The sequence below is a fragment of the Pantherophis guttatus genome, chromosome 1 (genome assembly GCF_059756535.1).
Source record: "Pantherophis guttatus breed Tessera chromosome 1, ASM5975653v1, whole genome shotgun sequence".
NCBI lineage: Eukaryota > Metazoa > Chordata > Lepidosauria > Squamata > Colubridae > Pantherophis > Pantherophis guttatus.
Genome location: NC_142063.1, coordinates 30,353,333 through 30,370,911, shown reverse-complemented (window position 1 = coordinate 30,370,911; position 17,579 = coordinate 30,353,333). Strand labels below are relative to the sequence as shown.

General features: G+C 41.3%; 1 protein-coding gene across 3 annotated transcripts in view; it reads right to left on the bottom strand.

Moving 5' to 3' along the window:
• FBXO34 (F-box protein 34) overlaps positions 1-17,579 on the bottom strand; it is a 76,989-nt gene that overhangs the window by 3,500 nt on the left and 55,910 nt on the right. For all 3 annotated transcript variants that reach the window (XM_034433429.3, XM_034433431.3, XM_034433430.3), the window contains one exon: positions 511-718. In XM_034433429.3, the coding sequence (XP_034289320.1) occupies positions 511-590 (80 nt within the window). In that variant the 5' untranslated portion in view covers positions 591-718. The remainder of the gene's footprint in view (positions 1-510; positions 719-17,579) is intronic.

The following is a 17,579-nucleotide window of genomic DNA, read 5'->3' as shown; positions in this document are numbered from 1 at the left end:
AACTGATTGTGCCGATTCAAGTGGGTCGGCAATTCTGGGAGTTGGTCCATACAGTTTAAAGTTGCTAACCTCACCGTCTCCCAGAATTCCTCTGTTGTTTATATCAGTGTTCCTGAACAACTTTAAGATATGTGGACCAACTCCCATAATTCCCCAGCCAGCACATTTTAAAGTGGTTAAGCTGAGAGATGCTGGTTTATATGACAGTTCATTTGCTGCTGAATCCCTTTTTGGATGTCCAATATTTAAACAATTCAAATAATTTGATGTGTTCCTATGTCTCATTCAGAAATAGCCTATTTTTTCCTTTTCTATCTCTGAAATAAGCAGTGTATTCATACCCCACCATTTTGCTAGGGACACGATCTATAAACCTAAGCATTCCCAGGGACATCCCCACGCCAGTTCTTTTAGCCAGTGAGTGCAGCAAAAGGAAACTGATTCCCAAAGCAGAAGCCGGAGGGCTCTGGAGCATTTCGCTTGGCCACAGAAGGCACAAGGCATTCATACCGTTTGACTGGGTAGAAGACGGAGGATGTAGAATTCAGCAGTTCCCGGTGGAGGCCAGCTCGGCAGGAACTCTTCATCATCACTCTCCCACTCCCTCCCCCCCGTCCACCAGCCGCAGGTTGTCACAGCCAATCCATCTCAGTCCACTGCCAGGGCTCTTGCATCAGTTTGTTTCGCCCCTTGCAATGGCCAACTGGGTCTTTGACACCTAAAAGCCGCAGGGAAGAAATAAAATTATGTGATCAGGCTTGAATTAGTAAAGCGTGTACAACCCACCAGTACTTCAGCCAATATTCAGGGTAAAAGACCACTCAATCAGGAGGGGCACAAATTTAGTTGCAGAGAAGGTCACACAAATGCTAAGCAATCAGAGGGTTTCTCTGTGTGTGTGTTACAATTTGTAAACCATGGATGTGAATCCAGCCAACTATGAGGATGTATACCATAACCAAGGCTGTGTGTGAGTATAATCACCTGTTATTCATCTGAATCAGGGCTGTCCTTATGCAGCCTTCAGAAAGCAATTTTTCTTCCTACCTAGGGATGACAGGCAACAAACTTGATATCTTTTGCATCCAAGGGACATACCTATATCACTGATACACAAATCAAATTTCCTTTCCCCTACTTCTTGTGCCAAGTGATCACATTTTTCTTTTGGACTCTCTGATGAAGGATTTGCAAGGGTCCAAAGTTTGTTAAGTAATATGCACATGCACAAATGCAGCCATATGCTATAAAAACCTATACTGTAATATGCATAATAACAAAACAAAGAATTGATCTCACAATATAATGACCCTTTAAAATTACTTCTATAGTTATTACGGTAGAAATAAAAACAGGAACGCATTAAAATTGCAAATATTCTGGACTTCTGGCTGACGTCGCAGCGAGATCGGACCTGAGGAATGGGTCTCTGCACTCCCGCACCGAGTTCTGCCCTTTGGAGGGCTTGGAAAGGAGCTAAAGCCACCCTGTGGGGGTGGTGAAGAAAAGAGGGGTGCCCTGCAGGTTGCGGAGAGCTGCAACTCTTCTGCTTGACCCAGGGCTTTCTGACCCACGAGGAGAAGAGGCAGCCATCATGGCTGCCATGAAAATGGGACAACAAAGAAAGTGCAGAAGCAGTGTAGATGGACAGTGACTGGAGCTGGGGGAGAAGATTCCTTTTTTATTTAGACCCCAACTTTAAAAAGAAAAAAAAAAGAAAATCCAGGAACAGAGACTTTTAGAACTGTTTGTTAAAGCAGCAAACAATTATACAGAGAAAATTTTTAGATCTGAAAGGAACTAAGAGGAGAAGAGCTAAGGACTTTTTTAAAACATAGAAAATTGGACCTTCAAACTGGATAGGCGTTGTTTTAGAAACGCATCTTAAAATGCTCGAACTATCTACTTGAATAATTGACTTTGCTTCTACAAATTGAATTAAAATTGGATTAAATAACTTTACATTTGAAACAACGCTGAAACCTAAGCTGAGGGCGCCACCTATTGATAAATGGAAATTATACCATACCCCTACAAGCCTGGGAAAGTTTCTGATAAGAGAAATAAAAAATACTCATGGTGATACTGTGGTGATACCTACTGTTCTATAATTATCTACTTTATGATTACTGGAGACTCAACTGTGGAAATAAGGAAGACTCTTAAGCAAACTTAAGTGACTTCTGATTTTTTGAAAGCTTCCTGGACTATCTAAATGGAACTGATTGAATAATCCTGGAATATAAAGAACTACGAGCATTGTATTTTCTGAGGAGCAACATTAGGCTTGACTATATTGTTGGATGATTGAGTAAGAGCGGGACTTACTAAAATAAGACAAGATGCTCCATAGGGGGAATAAGTGAAATTTCAAAAGAAATTGCATTGATGTTCCAAAGCATTAAGGACACTATGACAAAGAATTATAGGGAGATGAAGAACCTATTGCAGGGCATAAATGGGAAAACAGAAAACACTCTGCAACTGATAATGAATGAAGACCAAATATTCCAAGAAAGAGAGAAGACAACAGAAAAAATGGAGGAAAAGACAGAACAGACAAATGAGCAAATAAAGCAAGAAGATGAGAAGGAGAAGATAATAAAGATAATAATGACTGATGAAATAAACCAAAGGGGAAGTACTTTAAGAGATTTAAAAATAGAATTGGATAAGCAGGAAGATACTTTTGAAAGGGAGATAGGTGCCTGGGTAGATATTTTGGAGGCCTAGCAGCATAGGAGGATAGAGATGGGGGAAATGTTTAAACTGAACAGTGAAGATACAGATGTAGATAGAGACAAGGATCCAAGAGAGGAGTATGGAGGCAAGCTAAAAAATGAATAAGAATTGAAGTATTAAAAAGGGCAAGAGATAATGGATAGAAAGGAAATATTTTTTTCTCTTTCTGTAATATAAAGATGGCCTGATTAAAAACTAGAATAGAGGTAGAAATAAGAATAAACACTCTTATATAATGTAATAGCTAGATGGAAAGATTAGAGGTTGAAAGATGGTATTATTAGGTATGTTTAAATAATATGGTTTGGCACTAGAATGGCACATTGAAACATTGAATAATTAAATAATAAAGGACTATATCTTAATATAAACGTGTATTAACAGTAGAATTAGTAATGGTGGCCTGACTAGAAGCCAGAATAGAGGCAGAAATAAGAAATAGGGGGAATGTTAGCACACATATTTTTCATACAATGGAATAAAAGCAATAATTAGAGGGAAAGATTAGAGGTTGAAAAAGGGCAGTACTATGTAAACCCAAATAATATTGTGATAGGCATTAAAATGGAACACTGAAATATTGAATAATTATTTTAAAGCAAATATGCATATTAATACTAGGATTTCACAAGTTTGATTAATGTAACAAGTAACATTATTATTATTGATATTTGTCCCAAAATGAATGATACCCAGATGCCGCACTGTTCATGTATTGATGTTGATGTATATTCTAAAAATAAAAATCCCAAAAACTTTTTTTTTAAATGCAAATATTCTCAGAATGCAACGCTGGCTTTTAACATTTTACCCAGAATATTGGATTTTGGAGAGAAACAAACAAACAAAAAAATCTTCCAGGTAGCTTCTTAGAAATATTTCATTACCAGACTATAAAAGAATCCTTATGGGGAATAGAGATCTCTGGTTGCTTATATGGGTAGCTTATTCTACTAGACTTGACTGGGATATTTTTTCCTTGATTGCGTTTTGGGTGGGATATTGTAAACACAGACTTAAGCTAACTTGTAATGATGCCTCTACACTTACCCCTGGAAAGAAGCCTAGAAATTTATCTGAAGCAAACACAGAACTTGTGGCCAGAACACAGGGTGGAAACCAAACCCTGTGTTTGTTTAAAATACAGACTAATATCAACTTTAGCAATCCGGCTCTTTACGAACACATAGACATCAATATAATTGTATTATGGATCCTCACAAAACAGCATCAGTGTGTCACTTTATATGCTTTTGAGAAATGTCAATTCTGTCCCTTTATCTCAAGAATCCAGAGCAGGACGACACTGGAACTCCTCAAGAAACAGGTGTCATCTCTAGGACAGAAGACCAAAAGCTATCATGAAGCTGCAAAACAACACCATCAAAGGGAGAAGTCTTAGTTATATATTTCCACTCCTGGTCAATAGATGCTGTGGACTCTCAGTGCCTGCATGGCACTGACCCAGGATATTTGAGGGACTACTGTACTTTATTCTCATCATTTCTATCCATTTCACTAGGTTGCACAGGAGGGGCATGCTGTAAGCCCCATCTATTACGAATTGTCATCTTGTGGGACCCATGAAGGAGGCCTTTTCTGAAGCTGAGCCTGTTCTCTGAAATACCATACCACCTAAGTCCAGTTGGCCCTGACTCTCTTCATCCTTCAGAAAACTTTGCAGATCTGGATATTTTCCCAGGCATGGGAGCCAGAGGAGTACAGGTAGTCCTTGACTTATGACAATTTGAGCCCAAAATTTCCATTGCTAAACGAGACAGTTGTTAAGTGAATTTTGCTGCATTTCATGATCTTTATTGCTACAGTTGTCAAGTCAATCGTTGCAGTTAAGTTAGTAATACAGTTAAGTGAATCTGGCCTCCTCATTACTTTACTTGTCAGACAATTGTAAAAGGGGATCACATGACCTCAGGACACTGCAACCGTTATTAATATAGTAGAGTTGCCAAGCGTCTGAATTTTGTTCATGTGACCCAAAGGATGCGTGAGAAAAAGAGTCAGGAAAACAGTCATAAGTCACTTTTTTCAATGCTGTTGTAACTTTGGTCACTAAACAAATGGGTATAAGTTTAGGACTACCTGGTGGCTCAGCAGACTGATAGCATTGTGATTAACACCAGCTGTCTGCAATTACTTTAAGTTTGAATCTCACCAGGCTCAAGGTTGACTCAGCCTTCCATCCTTTCTAAGGTAGGTAAATTGAGGACCCAGTTTGTGGGGGCAATAAGATGACTTTGTATAAATATACAAAAGTATGAAGGCTATTGCTTAACGCATTGTAAGCCGCCCTGAGTCCCCGGAGAAGGGCGGCATATAAATCAAATTTTAAAAAAAAATTCATGCTACTGGTGAATGATGTGCTCAGGAGCCACTTTGTGTTGGTTGGTTGTTGTTTTCTTGTGGTTTAGAGTAATGTGCTTATCAGATTAGTGAGTTAAGATTATTCTTTAGCCACTAGGGAACAACTGGTGGCCAAATGTCAGCATTTGACAATAGATCTATTTGCTAAACCTCAGTGCCAGAGTGACTGAATTTCAGTGGCATAACTTTTCAGCTAAAAAACCACAATGGGAAAGTAAGGGTGGGTATGGCTTTCCAACCAAAATTCATTAGCCATCGTGATCTGGTCCAATGTTTATCATATGTATACCTGCTTGCAATCACAAGACTCTCAAAATGGTCTATGCAACCAGGTTTCCTGACTTAGTCTTGGTACCCACCCAACTTAGTATGTTGGGAGAGTAACCCATATCTTTTTGAACTGATGTAATAACTAACTTTTTGAAAGTCAAATTTTAAACTAGCTGAAAATGGGTTGCTAAGATTTCAGGCAAGAATTCTTTCCCCATCCAAGTTGGAAATGATTGGAAATGAATTTTCAGCACACGAATCACTACATCTCTAACAGGCAATCATTTCCAGTTATAAACCAACTTGAAATAATTGACATAACAAAAAATAGATGAAATCCTTACAAATTAACCAGAGTCCCAAAATGTTCACTTTTTGCTTATCTGCATGTCCATAATCATTTATGATCAGGTGATTCTTGGCTAAATGTGCCAAAGTTCCTACCCATTTTCTTATGTATCCACTCAACCTCATCTCAAAGCCCTTTTAGCTAAAGGCGAATCCCACTGATTCGAACGGAAGTTACTTCCAAGCACAGATGCTCAGGCTTGCAGGACTTTTTGCTGCATTTATCAAAATTCTCTGCTGTTTTGTTAACATGGGATAAAAAAAATCAGACTTAGTAATCAAGCAGAAAGCTGTTCCATTTCAAATAGCTCATCTGGCTGCCAGGGGGAGGGGGTGTCCCAGAGGATCACAGTGAAACAATATGTAAGTATGCAAATGCCATTCAACTCTGCCAAAACCTCAAGTTTCTTCAGATTAAATCCACCCTGTGAACTTCAATTAGTAGACAAAATGTTTGCATTTGAAAAATAATAATGAGTGATACAATTAATTCCACTGCTGAATATAGATGATTTATGACCCTGACAAAAGTTGTTGATACTGCTGTGAGCCTGGAGGGCAAATCCTTATTGGAAATCATGAACCAGTCTTCCCCCAATGTACTGCCCTCCTGACGTGTCGAATTGTAATTCTATCTGGCTGGAGACGTCAGAGGAGTGTAACTTAACGCATGTTGAAAAACAGACATGATCTATTGCCCCTGAAAGGCAAAACAAAGGTAACATGGATGGGATGTGAGCTATTAAAGACAAAGATGGGGAGGCCTCCTGCTGGCAAACCACTCCTATTCCCGTGTGTAAAACTGTCCAAAATCCTGAAAAATGGATGGAAATTGCTTGTTAACATTCAGCTATTTTTACCACTGAATTCTGGCAACACAATCGGAGTGCTGGTGGAGTGCAAATGGGGTGCTGGGCTGAATCAAAGGCTTCGCACAAAAAGTGGATTTTGGAAAAAGAAAAAAAAAGAGGCTGAGAATCCAGCAGGTGTTCCAAGAAGAAGCTCCTGATAGAGGACAGCAATGTCACAATGGAGGATTACTATTATGATGTTGCACTGAGAGCTTCTGCACTAGAGACAAATTCCTTGTGTGTCTAATCACACTTGGCCAATAAAGTATTCAATTCAATTCAGCATCTAAAAAGGTTGCTGCTCACTGAGTTAGAGACTCTGTTCTCCCAATAGCAGCAGCTTCCTGATCAGCATAGTCCCTGAGCTTCACTATTATACCAGAAGCCAACTGATAGTGGAGCACAAGAAGCATGTTGTGCAGAGACATAGAAAGCCCAAGCCCAAAAGGAAACTGGACTTCATTTTTTCTTGAAGACGTTTCAGAATAACAACAACAACAATAACAGAATAACAGAGTTGGAAGGGACTTTATAGGTCATCTAGTCCAGAGGTCTTCAAACTTGGCAGCTTTAAGACTTGTGGACTTCAACTCCCAGAATTCTCCAGCCAGCTATGCTGACTGGAGAATTCTATGCTCCAGCCATAGCTGGCTGGAGAATTCTGAGAGTTGAAGTCCACAAGTCTTAAATCTGCCAAGTTTGAAGACCTCTGATCTAGTCCAACACCCTTGCCCAACCAGGAGATCCTACACTATTTCTGATAGATGGCAGTCCAGTCTCTTCTTGAAAGCTTCCAGTGATGAAGCTCCCACAACTTTTGAAGGAAAAGCTGTTCCATTGATTGATTGTTCTCACTGTCAGAAAATTTCTCCTTATTTCCAGGTTGAATCTCTCCTTGTTCAGTTTCCATCCATTATTCCTTGTCTGGCCTTCAGGCAGCCCCTCAAATATTGGAACACTGCTATCATGTCTCCCCTGGTCCTTCTCTTCACTAGACTAGCCAGGCCCAGTTCCTGCAATCGTTCATCGTATGTTTTAGCCTCCAGTCCAGAGGTGGGTTTCACTTACCTTTGCTACGCGCGAGCAGACAGAAGCTTCTGTGCATGCGCAGATCATATTTGATGACATCTGGGCAGGTGGGCAGAGCCTTCCGCCACCGCTGCTACTGGTTCGTCCGAACCACGGCGAACTGGTAGCAACCCACCACTACTCCAGTCCCCTAATTATCTTTGTTGCTCTTTTCTGCACTCTTTCTAGTCTCAACATCTTTTTTATAGTGCGGTGACGAAAACTGGATGCAGTATTCTAGGTGTGGTGTTACTAAGGCTTTATAGAGGGGTATTAGTACCTCACGTGATCTTGATTTCTTCAGTTCTTGGAACTGAAACGTCTTCACGGAAAAACAAAGGAAGTCCAGTTGCCTTTTGAAAAAGCACTTTGGGACAACCATGATGACCAAGAATCTCCACAGACAGACATCAAAAGAGCAGACATCCCTGCTCTTCAATAGATTCCTCAAAAGAAGCTGACCATATCCTACAGCTCAGCAAATTTATCCAGGCAGTGATAGCAGCAAAAACAATTGAACTATTTCAAGTAAAACCCAGAGTCCAGTTGTAGTTGCCCACGTAACAGTGGCATATCTGCATAAATTCAGACAGACATCCCATTGAGGATGGAAGGTGACAAGGTGGCTGTTGGTTTTTAAAGACCTATTCTGAGTACTTTCAACTGTGTATCCATGGGTGACCTCACTTCTTTCTTCTGTTGTTTCACTGTGGGGCTTACTGTCACAATCACTAAGGCTTACACACATTTTCCAGTATTTCCTCCATAAAAATGTTCAAATGTAAGTAGATAAGTGATTTTTCAAAGAGTGAGTTAAAAAAAAGAAAAAAAAACTTGGCGAGATATTAAGCACCTGAACACAATTGTCTAAAACTGAACACACAGAGAAATAGAAGAAAAACATTAGAGAGAGAAAAGAGTACCAAGAACAAGATAGCACTTATTAAAAACAGAGCAAAATTAGCCTGATCTGTATAAGCAGGGTGCTAAGTTCCTATCATCAAAAGCTGCATATTTTATCCCATCTGTTTCACAGAGATAGCACATATGAGTCTTCCTGCTTAATTTCCTCTCTGAAGGAGAGAGGTGTTTTCCACACAACATGCAATAACACAAAGTCTAGTGCCAGAGGTATTCTACAAACACCACTTTTCCTGCTGGTAGTGCCAGTCTGCATTTCTGTACCCAAGACACATTTTCACTGATGAGGTCATATGACTTTATGAGGGCTTCTGAATCCTTCCACGTTTCGAATGCCAGAGAAAATCCTATGATGTTATTTGACTTTTCAGGGGTTTCAAAGAGGCTTAAGTATAAATAGGTGTGCTTAACCTTGTGAAGCTCACTGCACTTCTGACACTTTTTAGGGCAAAGGGGAGGAAAATGAAAATAAAGCATCCTAACACTGAAAATATTTTTACTCCAAATGCTAATGGAGTGATCAAAAGATCACAAAATGGAGGCGCGTGGAGGTGGGGGCATATCAAATACAGATGACTATAGTACATCTATGCTGCACCAGTCTGTGAGTCAGACTTGCTCATTCTCCCTGCGAAAAATAAAATCAAGGGGGGAGGGGGGGAAGCTGGATCAATCTAGTTAATAAGCACATCAAAGCAGGCTTCCACAAGTTTGAGCAATAAAAGCAGCCAATGACTGCTGAAGGGAGCAGTCATACTCCTTAACAATACAGCCGTGATGGTGATCCTATGGCACGTGTGCCAGAAGTGGCACGGAGAGCTGTTGCCTGTTGCTCTTCCGAGTTCCAGCGTGCCGGCCAGCTGGTCTCCATGAGCACAGGAGCGCCAGAAATCAAAAGAGCAGCCGCCCAGTGCGCATGTGCATGCCAGGAAGATGATCTTCCAGTTTCTGTCACGCATGCATGCACAAAGTTCAGCTGGCCAGTGCACACGCACGCGCCAGAAACCAGAAGATCATCTTCCCAGCGCATGCGTACAGCTACTGTTTCGGTTTCTGGTGCTCCCGTGCGTGTAAAGACCAGCTGGCCAGTGCGCCGGATCCGGATGAGCAAGGGGAGCAGAGCTGCCAGCCAGGATGGGCGGGGCAGGGTTTTCCTTCCTCCCCACCCGAGCAGCTCCAGCCCGCGGCATTGATACATGTCCGTGATCCGGAGTGCCTGGCCAGTTCAGGCACACGGGATCGGGTTTGCTGGCTAGGCAGCCAGCCGGCCGGCTCATCTCCTGCTCCTGCTGCTGCGAGGGGGCGGTGGCAGTTCTCGTGCTGCCGCTTCTGGCCTGGATGCTAGAGCAGCCAGGAGGAAAAGGAGGAGCTGCCATCAGGGAGGCGACCTGCCCGAGGAGGGACGGAGGAGAGTGTAGCTGCATGGAGACACCGCCAAGGGGTAAGGAAGCGGCCAGGAAGGGGGAGGGACTGCGCTGGCTTGTTCTCGGTGGCGGGTAGGGGGACGCTTCATCCCGGCCAGAGTTGAGGAGAAGTTCTCCCGCCTGCTGGCCCCGCAAGCTGAACCCCGGGAATGCTGACACCCCTTCCCTCCGAGGCTTTCCAGTGGAGAGAAGTGCATTTCCCACCCAACTTTCTCTCCCAGTCTGGGACTGTGGTCAGTGGGGATGTCCCGCCACCCTGACGGCAACCAGGAGGGCGGGCAAGGGGGCGGGCAGAGAGGCGCGAGGACTCCTAAAAGGCCAGGCGAAGCCGGCACATGCGGCACATGGACAGTTGACCATCCCAGACCACCCCAATGATGCCCTTGAAGTGATGTCCTGGTGCCTGGAGGCCGTGCGGATCTGGATGGGGAGGAATAGGCTCAGGCTCAACCCATCCAAGACCGAGTGGCTGTGGTTTCCGACGTCCTGATATAGTCAGTTGGTGCCATCACTGACTATTGGGGGCGAATCATTGGCCCCCATGGAGAGGGCGCGCAACTTGGGCATCCTCCTGGATTCACGGCTGTCTTTAGAAGAGCACTTGACGGCCGTGACCAGGAGGATTTTTCATCAGGTTCGCCTGATTCGCCAGTTGCATCCCTTTCTGGATCAGGACTCCTTATGCACGGTCACTCATGCCCTCGTCACCTCCCGCCTGGACTATTGTAACGCTCTCTACATGGGGCTCTCCTTGAGAAGCACCCGGAGGCTCCAACTGGCGCAGAGTGCGGCCGCGCGGGTGGTAATGGGAGCGACATGGCGCTCCCATGTAACACCCCTCCTGCGTGAGCTGCACTGGCTCCCGGTGGTCTTCCGGGTGCGCTTCAAGGTTTTGGTTACCACCTTTAAAGCGCTCCATGGCTCAGGACCTGGGTACTTGCGGGACCGCCTACTACCACCAATAGCCTCCCACCGGCCGGTACGCTCTCATAGAAAGGGGCTCCTCTGGGTGCCGTCGGCCAAACAATGTCAACTGGCGGCCCCCAGGGGGAGAGCCTTCTCTGTGGGGGCACCTACTATCTGGAACGAGCTCCTTCCAGAGATACGGAGGATCCCGGATCTGCGCGCCTTCCGCCGCGCTCTAAAGACCTTTTTATTTCACCAGGCGGGCCTGGCCTAACTTTCTCCCTCTTTTTTAAACAATTTTAATTTTAATATTTTAATATTTTTAATACTCAGTTTAAATTTGTTTTAAATTGATTGGGGTTTTAATCTGTCTGGGCCAAACTATTTAATTCAATTTTATTTCTGCTTTTTAAATTTTGTATGTATGTATTTTATTGTTGGCTGTTCACCGCCCTGAGTCCTTCGGGAGTAGGGCGGTATACAAATCAAATAAAAGTAAAAGTAAAGTAAAGTAAAGTTGGTCTTTGCGCACGCATGCGCGCCAGAAACCGGAAGATCATCTGCTTTTCCGGTTTCTGGCCCGCATGCTCCCATTTTGGCATTTGGTGCCGAAAAGGTTCACGCGCGCTCCCGTTTTGGCACTCGGTGCCGAAAAGGTTTGCCAACACTGCTATACAGTAACAGCCTGAAGAAGTCAGTTTGATGTCAGCAAGTTCAAAAACCACAATGCCAGGTATTGGAAGCCATGCAAGAATCCCCTGAAGCAAATGGCTGCTCAGCAGATCTTTAGGGTAACAGAACTACATTTGATCCATCCATACAACAGTAACAACCTGGGTGTAGACTGCATTTTAAAAGCTTTTTAAAGGGGGAGAGGGGGTTTTATGTACGATTAGCACTGCTTTTAGCAAAATCCAAGAATGCTAACAAAACCATGCAAGCTAATTTATTTATTATTTGTCACTCTACAGATAATAAATAAACCAAACAACACACTTTTTAAAAAAGTAGTGATATAAAAGCTATAAGAAAATGCCATCATGATTCTGAAGAAACAATCCATAAAATCAAATTGGCATAAAAAAAATAAACATGAGTCTAAATAAACTCTTCTGTAGAATACTGCAATTTTGAAAGATGAGCTGAGTTGGGAAAAAAAATACTCTGAGCAACTGGATGACCAGAGCCTGAATTGTCATGTATGATAATAGAGGATTCCTGATGTGCTGGGAGAAGACATGACCACTATCATGGCATCAAAATGCAAGATGAATGAGAAGGATAGAGTTTGGTTGAACGTACACAGCAAAGTGTCCAATCTTCATGCAACCTTTTTTTTTCAAAATGTGTCTGTCCCCAGGGGCAAAGCACTGTTGCCATTGAAAGAAATGAACACTACACATTAAAAAAAACATCTGTTCCTTCAAATGTTGTTAACTCCTGCTAAACTATTTTGTGTAAAAAGTAACTTCGTATATAAGAAATGGTTCGTTTGAGAAGCCATCTTATATCCTTTGTCTAATCTCAGAAGAATGACCCATTTTTATTCCCAAAGATATAGTGCATTTTTTGTTGATGCAGGTAATTAGGCTGCATAAGGGAATAACAGCGGATTGATGTGGTAAATCAAAGATGTCCAAATAGGAAACTCAGAAGTCTATCTGTTGTGGTAATCAAAGCCGCTTAACCTGAAAGGCCATTCAAACAGACCTCGAATTCTTTGTGATTCAATTTTAACTAAGTTCAAAGCTTATACATTGCTAGGAAACTAACATAGTAAAACTACAATTTGCACAACTCCCCAAAAGATCACAGGCTTTGACAGAAATAGAAACAGCAAACTGGCACCAAAGTTTTTAATTTTCTTCAAAGAAGGAAACGACTATACAGCTTAAAGAATCTAAAAATCATTTAGCCTTTTTTCTCTACTTCTTTTTGGGTGTTATCCTGGATACTGACTGCTTGTGGAAACAGTGCAGGCTTTTGCTGTCCGAGAAAGAGTAGAAAAAGCCAGATCCAACAACTCCATGTAGTCCAACATTCTATTAATGACCAACCAGATTAGCCTTGGGCCTTCCAGATGTAGGACTATTAACTCCCAATTTAGTGTTTTTATTGCCAAATTAAAACAGCATTGAAAATTTGGAGAACTGGAGGCAGGGTGGATTTGATTTAAATTGAGTTGATTTAAATCACAATTTAAATCATGATTTAAATCACTAGTAAAAAGGCTTGATTTAAATCAACTCGATATAAGTCATAATTGTTAAAGAGCAATAGTCCCAGTGTTGCAGAATATACAGCCTCATGCTACATAACTAAGTTCCATTTAATGCTGAATAAACTAAATTATTTATGTATCTTAAATAGAAAACTATCTTACGATAGATTTTTACCCCAAAAGTTTTTTATTAAAATAAATTCAAAAAAAATCAAAAAAAATCCGATTTAAATAAAAAAAATCCGATTTAAATAAAAAAAATCTGATTTTTTTTTTATTTTTTAAAAAAAATCATTGATTTTTATCCACCCTGACTGGAGGGTCTCGTGTTGGTGAAGGCTGGGCCAGAATGTTTCCAAAAAGATAAGGTCTGGCTACAAATCCTCATAGAGATATTAATGTGGAAAGATCTATACTCAGATCTCCTGGATGGCTCTTTTTCCACATAGAACTCTGGGGAAGACTGAACTAAATTGGGACCACAGGCTAGAAGAGGGAGAATTCATCATCACACATATATAGTGGAAGTTTGCACAAAATGCTCAAGCCAATTACTAAGTTAGCTCATTGCATCATATCATGAATCATCAATCATGGCCTATAAAGAAAGCCCTGGGAAGGGATCTAGAATAAATTAGAATCCCCACCCTGGGCTGTTTTTAGATGCCTTTGTTCTTGGGGGCCTTAGTTTCTCTCTTAGTAATTTTTGTTATTATTAGTGATTAGAGTTGTTATTTTATTATATTGTATTTAACCTTAGACTTTAAAAAGAGAATTATCAAATGTTTAGTGGCACATAAACCCCGGTAACTAAGCAAGTCAGTGAACGAATGAACGCATGTGTTTATTACACATGCTGTTAAATAAGAGGATGAGAAAATTCAGCCTTCTCCAAGGTCTTATCTCCAGGACGGGGGACTCCTATATTGGACTACATCTCCCACCATGCTTTATTACTGCCAATGGAGGCTACAAGTACAAAGCCAAACACTTTCACTGCCTCGCTAAGATTCTGCCTGATGTCAAGCAAATGATCCTCTGTCTTTCCTCCAAGAGGTGGAGAGAAAACAAAGCCTAAGAAACTTGTTTTTTTCCATTTTGGCATTCACAGTGCTGATACTGGAGATTTGACTAACTTCCAGCTGGGGACTGCTGTTTTTATTACTGCTACTCAAAACAGATCCTCCCAGTTCATACTGTCAGGAATCTGGAAAGTCACTGGACTCACATCACACCCTGAAAAACTCGGAGAAGTTCAACAGATTTAGTACACCAGACTACCATCAATTATACAATATACAAGATTTTCTTCCTGAAAGCAACACAGAGCCCTCACATACACACATGAATTCCTCTTTACAAATTTATGGACGTCGTATGGCATTGGATGGGATGCCTCTCAAGTTTGTGAAGTTGTATTGTGGGCAGGAACAACCTGCAGCCTGAGAGCCACACGTGGCCCACAGCTCTTTTTCTTTTGGTGACCCCAATGACTCAATACACTGCCAATTAAAATGTGGCATTAATTTTCTCTTGAGGGCGGAAAAAAGACACATGAAGGCTAAACACTCAAATTTCTCTAAAATTCTCTAAATGAGCCCAACATTTTGATTCTTAAGTGAAACATTTGTTAAGTGAGTTTTGACCCATTTTATGACTTTTCTTCCCACCGTTGTTAAGTGAATCACTGAAGTTGTTAAGTTAGTAACACGGTTGTTAAGTGAATCTGGCTTCCCCATTGACTTTGCTTATTAGAAGGTCACAGAAGGTGATCACGTGATCCCAGGACATTGCAATCCTCAAATATGAATCTGTTCCCAAGCATCTGAATTTTGATCACGTGACCATCGGGATGCTACAATGGTCATAAGTGTGAAAAATAGTCATAAGTCACTTTTTTCAATCCCGTTGTAATTTCAGATGGTTACTAAATGAGCTGTTGTAAGTTGAGGATTACCTGTACAGAAAACCAGAGATAGGCAACCCTGTAATTCCCATTCAGATTTTTTAAAATAGAGTTCCCATAGCTACTTGCCATGAGGTGTACTGCTCAAAGCTGACAGTATTTTAAACCCAAAACATCAGGTTGTCTATCTCTGTATTAAACACACACAACCATTAAATTCTTTGTAATATCTAAGAACCTATAATATTTGAAACAACTAACAAGTCTGGATCTTTTTAAAAAAAAACAGCATTAACTATGTACCTGTAAGTATGGTTATTTAAAAGGTGAATATTCTGCTCTAGAATCTGATCTAATCACTATTTTGTATAGATCCATTGCAGTCAATTGGATATAGGACAGTTACAGTTACAGGTTTCAATGGGGCTGTTCCACATGTAACCAGGGTGGATAAAAATCAATGATTTTTTTAAAAAAATCAGACTTAAATCAGATTTAAATCGGATTTTTTTGATTTAAATCGATTTTTTTGATTTAAATCGAATTTATTTTAATAAAAAAACTTTTGGGGTAAAAATCTATCGTAAGATAGTTTTCTATTTAAGATACCTAAATAATTTAGTTTATTCAGCATGAAATGGAGCTTAGTTATATAGCATGAGGCTGTATATTCTACAACACTGGGACTATCGGTGAGTCAACAGTGGGTCAAAGGAGTAGCAGAGATGACAGTTGCTCTTTAAAAATTATGATTTTCGAATCTCTCCAAGGCTCAAGGTTGACTCAGCCTTCCATCCTTTCTAAGGTAGGTGAAATGAGGACCCAGTTTGTGGGGGCAATAAGCTGACTTTGTATAAAATATACAAAAGAATGAAGGCTATTGCTTAACGCATTGTAAGCCGCCCTGAGTTTCCGGAGAAGGGCGGCATATAAATAAATAAATAAATAAAAATGATTTAAATCAAGCCTTTTTACTAGTGATTTAAATCATGATTTAAATTGTGATTTAAATCAACTCAATTTAAATCAAATCCACCCTGCATGTAACTAAATCTGGATGTATTTTTGTACTTTCAGTGAAAGTTCCTAAAATTTAGAAACTGTTATTGTATGCAAAATATTTCATGGGAATACATAATCAAATGCAGGACTCTCACATAAAAAGGCTTATATTCAGAAAATGAAAACGGAGCGACTTCTAGTTAGCAAAATAGCTATAATAGATTTTTGAAGTGCTTCATAACAGTCTTTATGCCCATATCTGTTATTAACCCAAATTTAAGACAGAATGAGGTGAGCACAGCAGACAACTAGATGTATAGAACCTCAGCTAAACTTTTATTCATGGTCAGGAAGCTCTTCTATATAGGTCAGTAATGGCTAATCTTTTTTTCCTCGGATGCCGATAGCGCACGGGTGCTATTGCGTGCGCACGTAGGCCCGCACACATAATGCAATGTCCCCCAACACACGCGCCCCCGCATGCATGTGCAACTCCCCCGCATTGCCCTGCCCCCGAGCTGACCTAGGGTGACGGCTCGCGTGCCTGCAGAAATGGCTCCGCGTGCCACCTGTCACGCATCACAAATATAGGTAGGTCATATGAATCTGTCTCGGAAGCAGGAACCATTTTTGGAGCGGCTGCAATGAATTGTAGCCCCTTTGAAAATGGCACCCATTTATGGAACAAAGTGATGTGACCAGCAGAGTTGCCGAGGGACGAAGCAGCCTGCCCTCTTTCCGTGCAAGTTCCGGAACTCCACAGATTTTTTAAAGGTAAGTGTGCAAATGAAGATGGTGGTGAGTGGGGAGGTGGTATCGGACCTGCAGGGACCTGGGAAGTCCACAGCCTTAAGAGTTAAAAGTTGACAAGGTTGGACAAGGCTTGTTTGTTCAAGCAAAAGAAAACATAACAGCAATTTTTGTGGGCATTGCAAGAGCACAACATTTCCTTATTATCAGCTTTGATAAAATTGCCAGGTATGCAAGCGAGCACTTAAAAGAAAGCAAGGAGATACATGGCAGCAAAATTCTCAGAGATGTTCTGGGCTGAACTCCAATAATTTAAAATTAAAAAAAAGGTTCTACCACCGCTAAGCTATTTTAATCTTATAATGTGTTTGTTTGCAACAAGAAGCCATCAGTGCAAACAACAATGAAACAATAAGATTTGGGTACTCTTTGAAAGCATGCAAATAAAAGCACGGGAAACACCCATGAGCTCTCCCGGACACAGGAGCAAAGAAATGAAGGACGGAGCAAAATAGCAAAACCTCACAGGGAAGGAAACACGTGTTTCAAGCTGGAGCGGTGAGACTAAAGCCCTAATGTTTCTCAGTTAAAAATAAATCCCTCAAATGGGATTGCTTATGGGAAATTGTATTTCAGAGTTTGGGGGGGGGGAAGGAGGAGGAAATAGTACCTCGCTATTATTTCAGCGGCCCTGGGGCTGCACACCTTTTTTAGTTGTAGCCTCTTCTGCAAGCCAACAATGGGCAGCATGATTATAGGTCCCCCACCCCCACCCCTTCATGGCATGC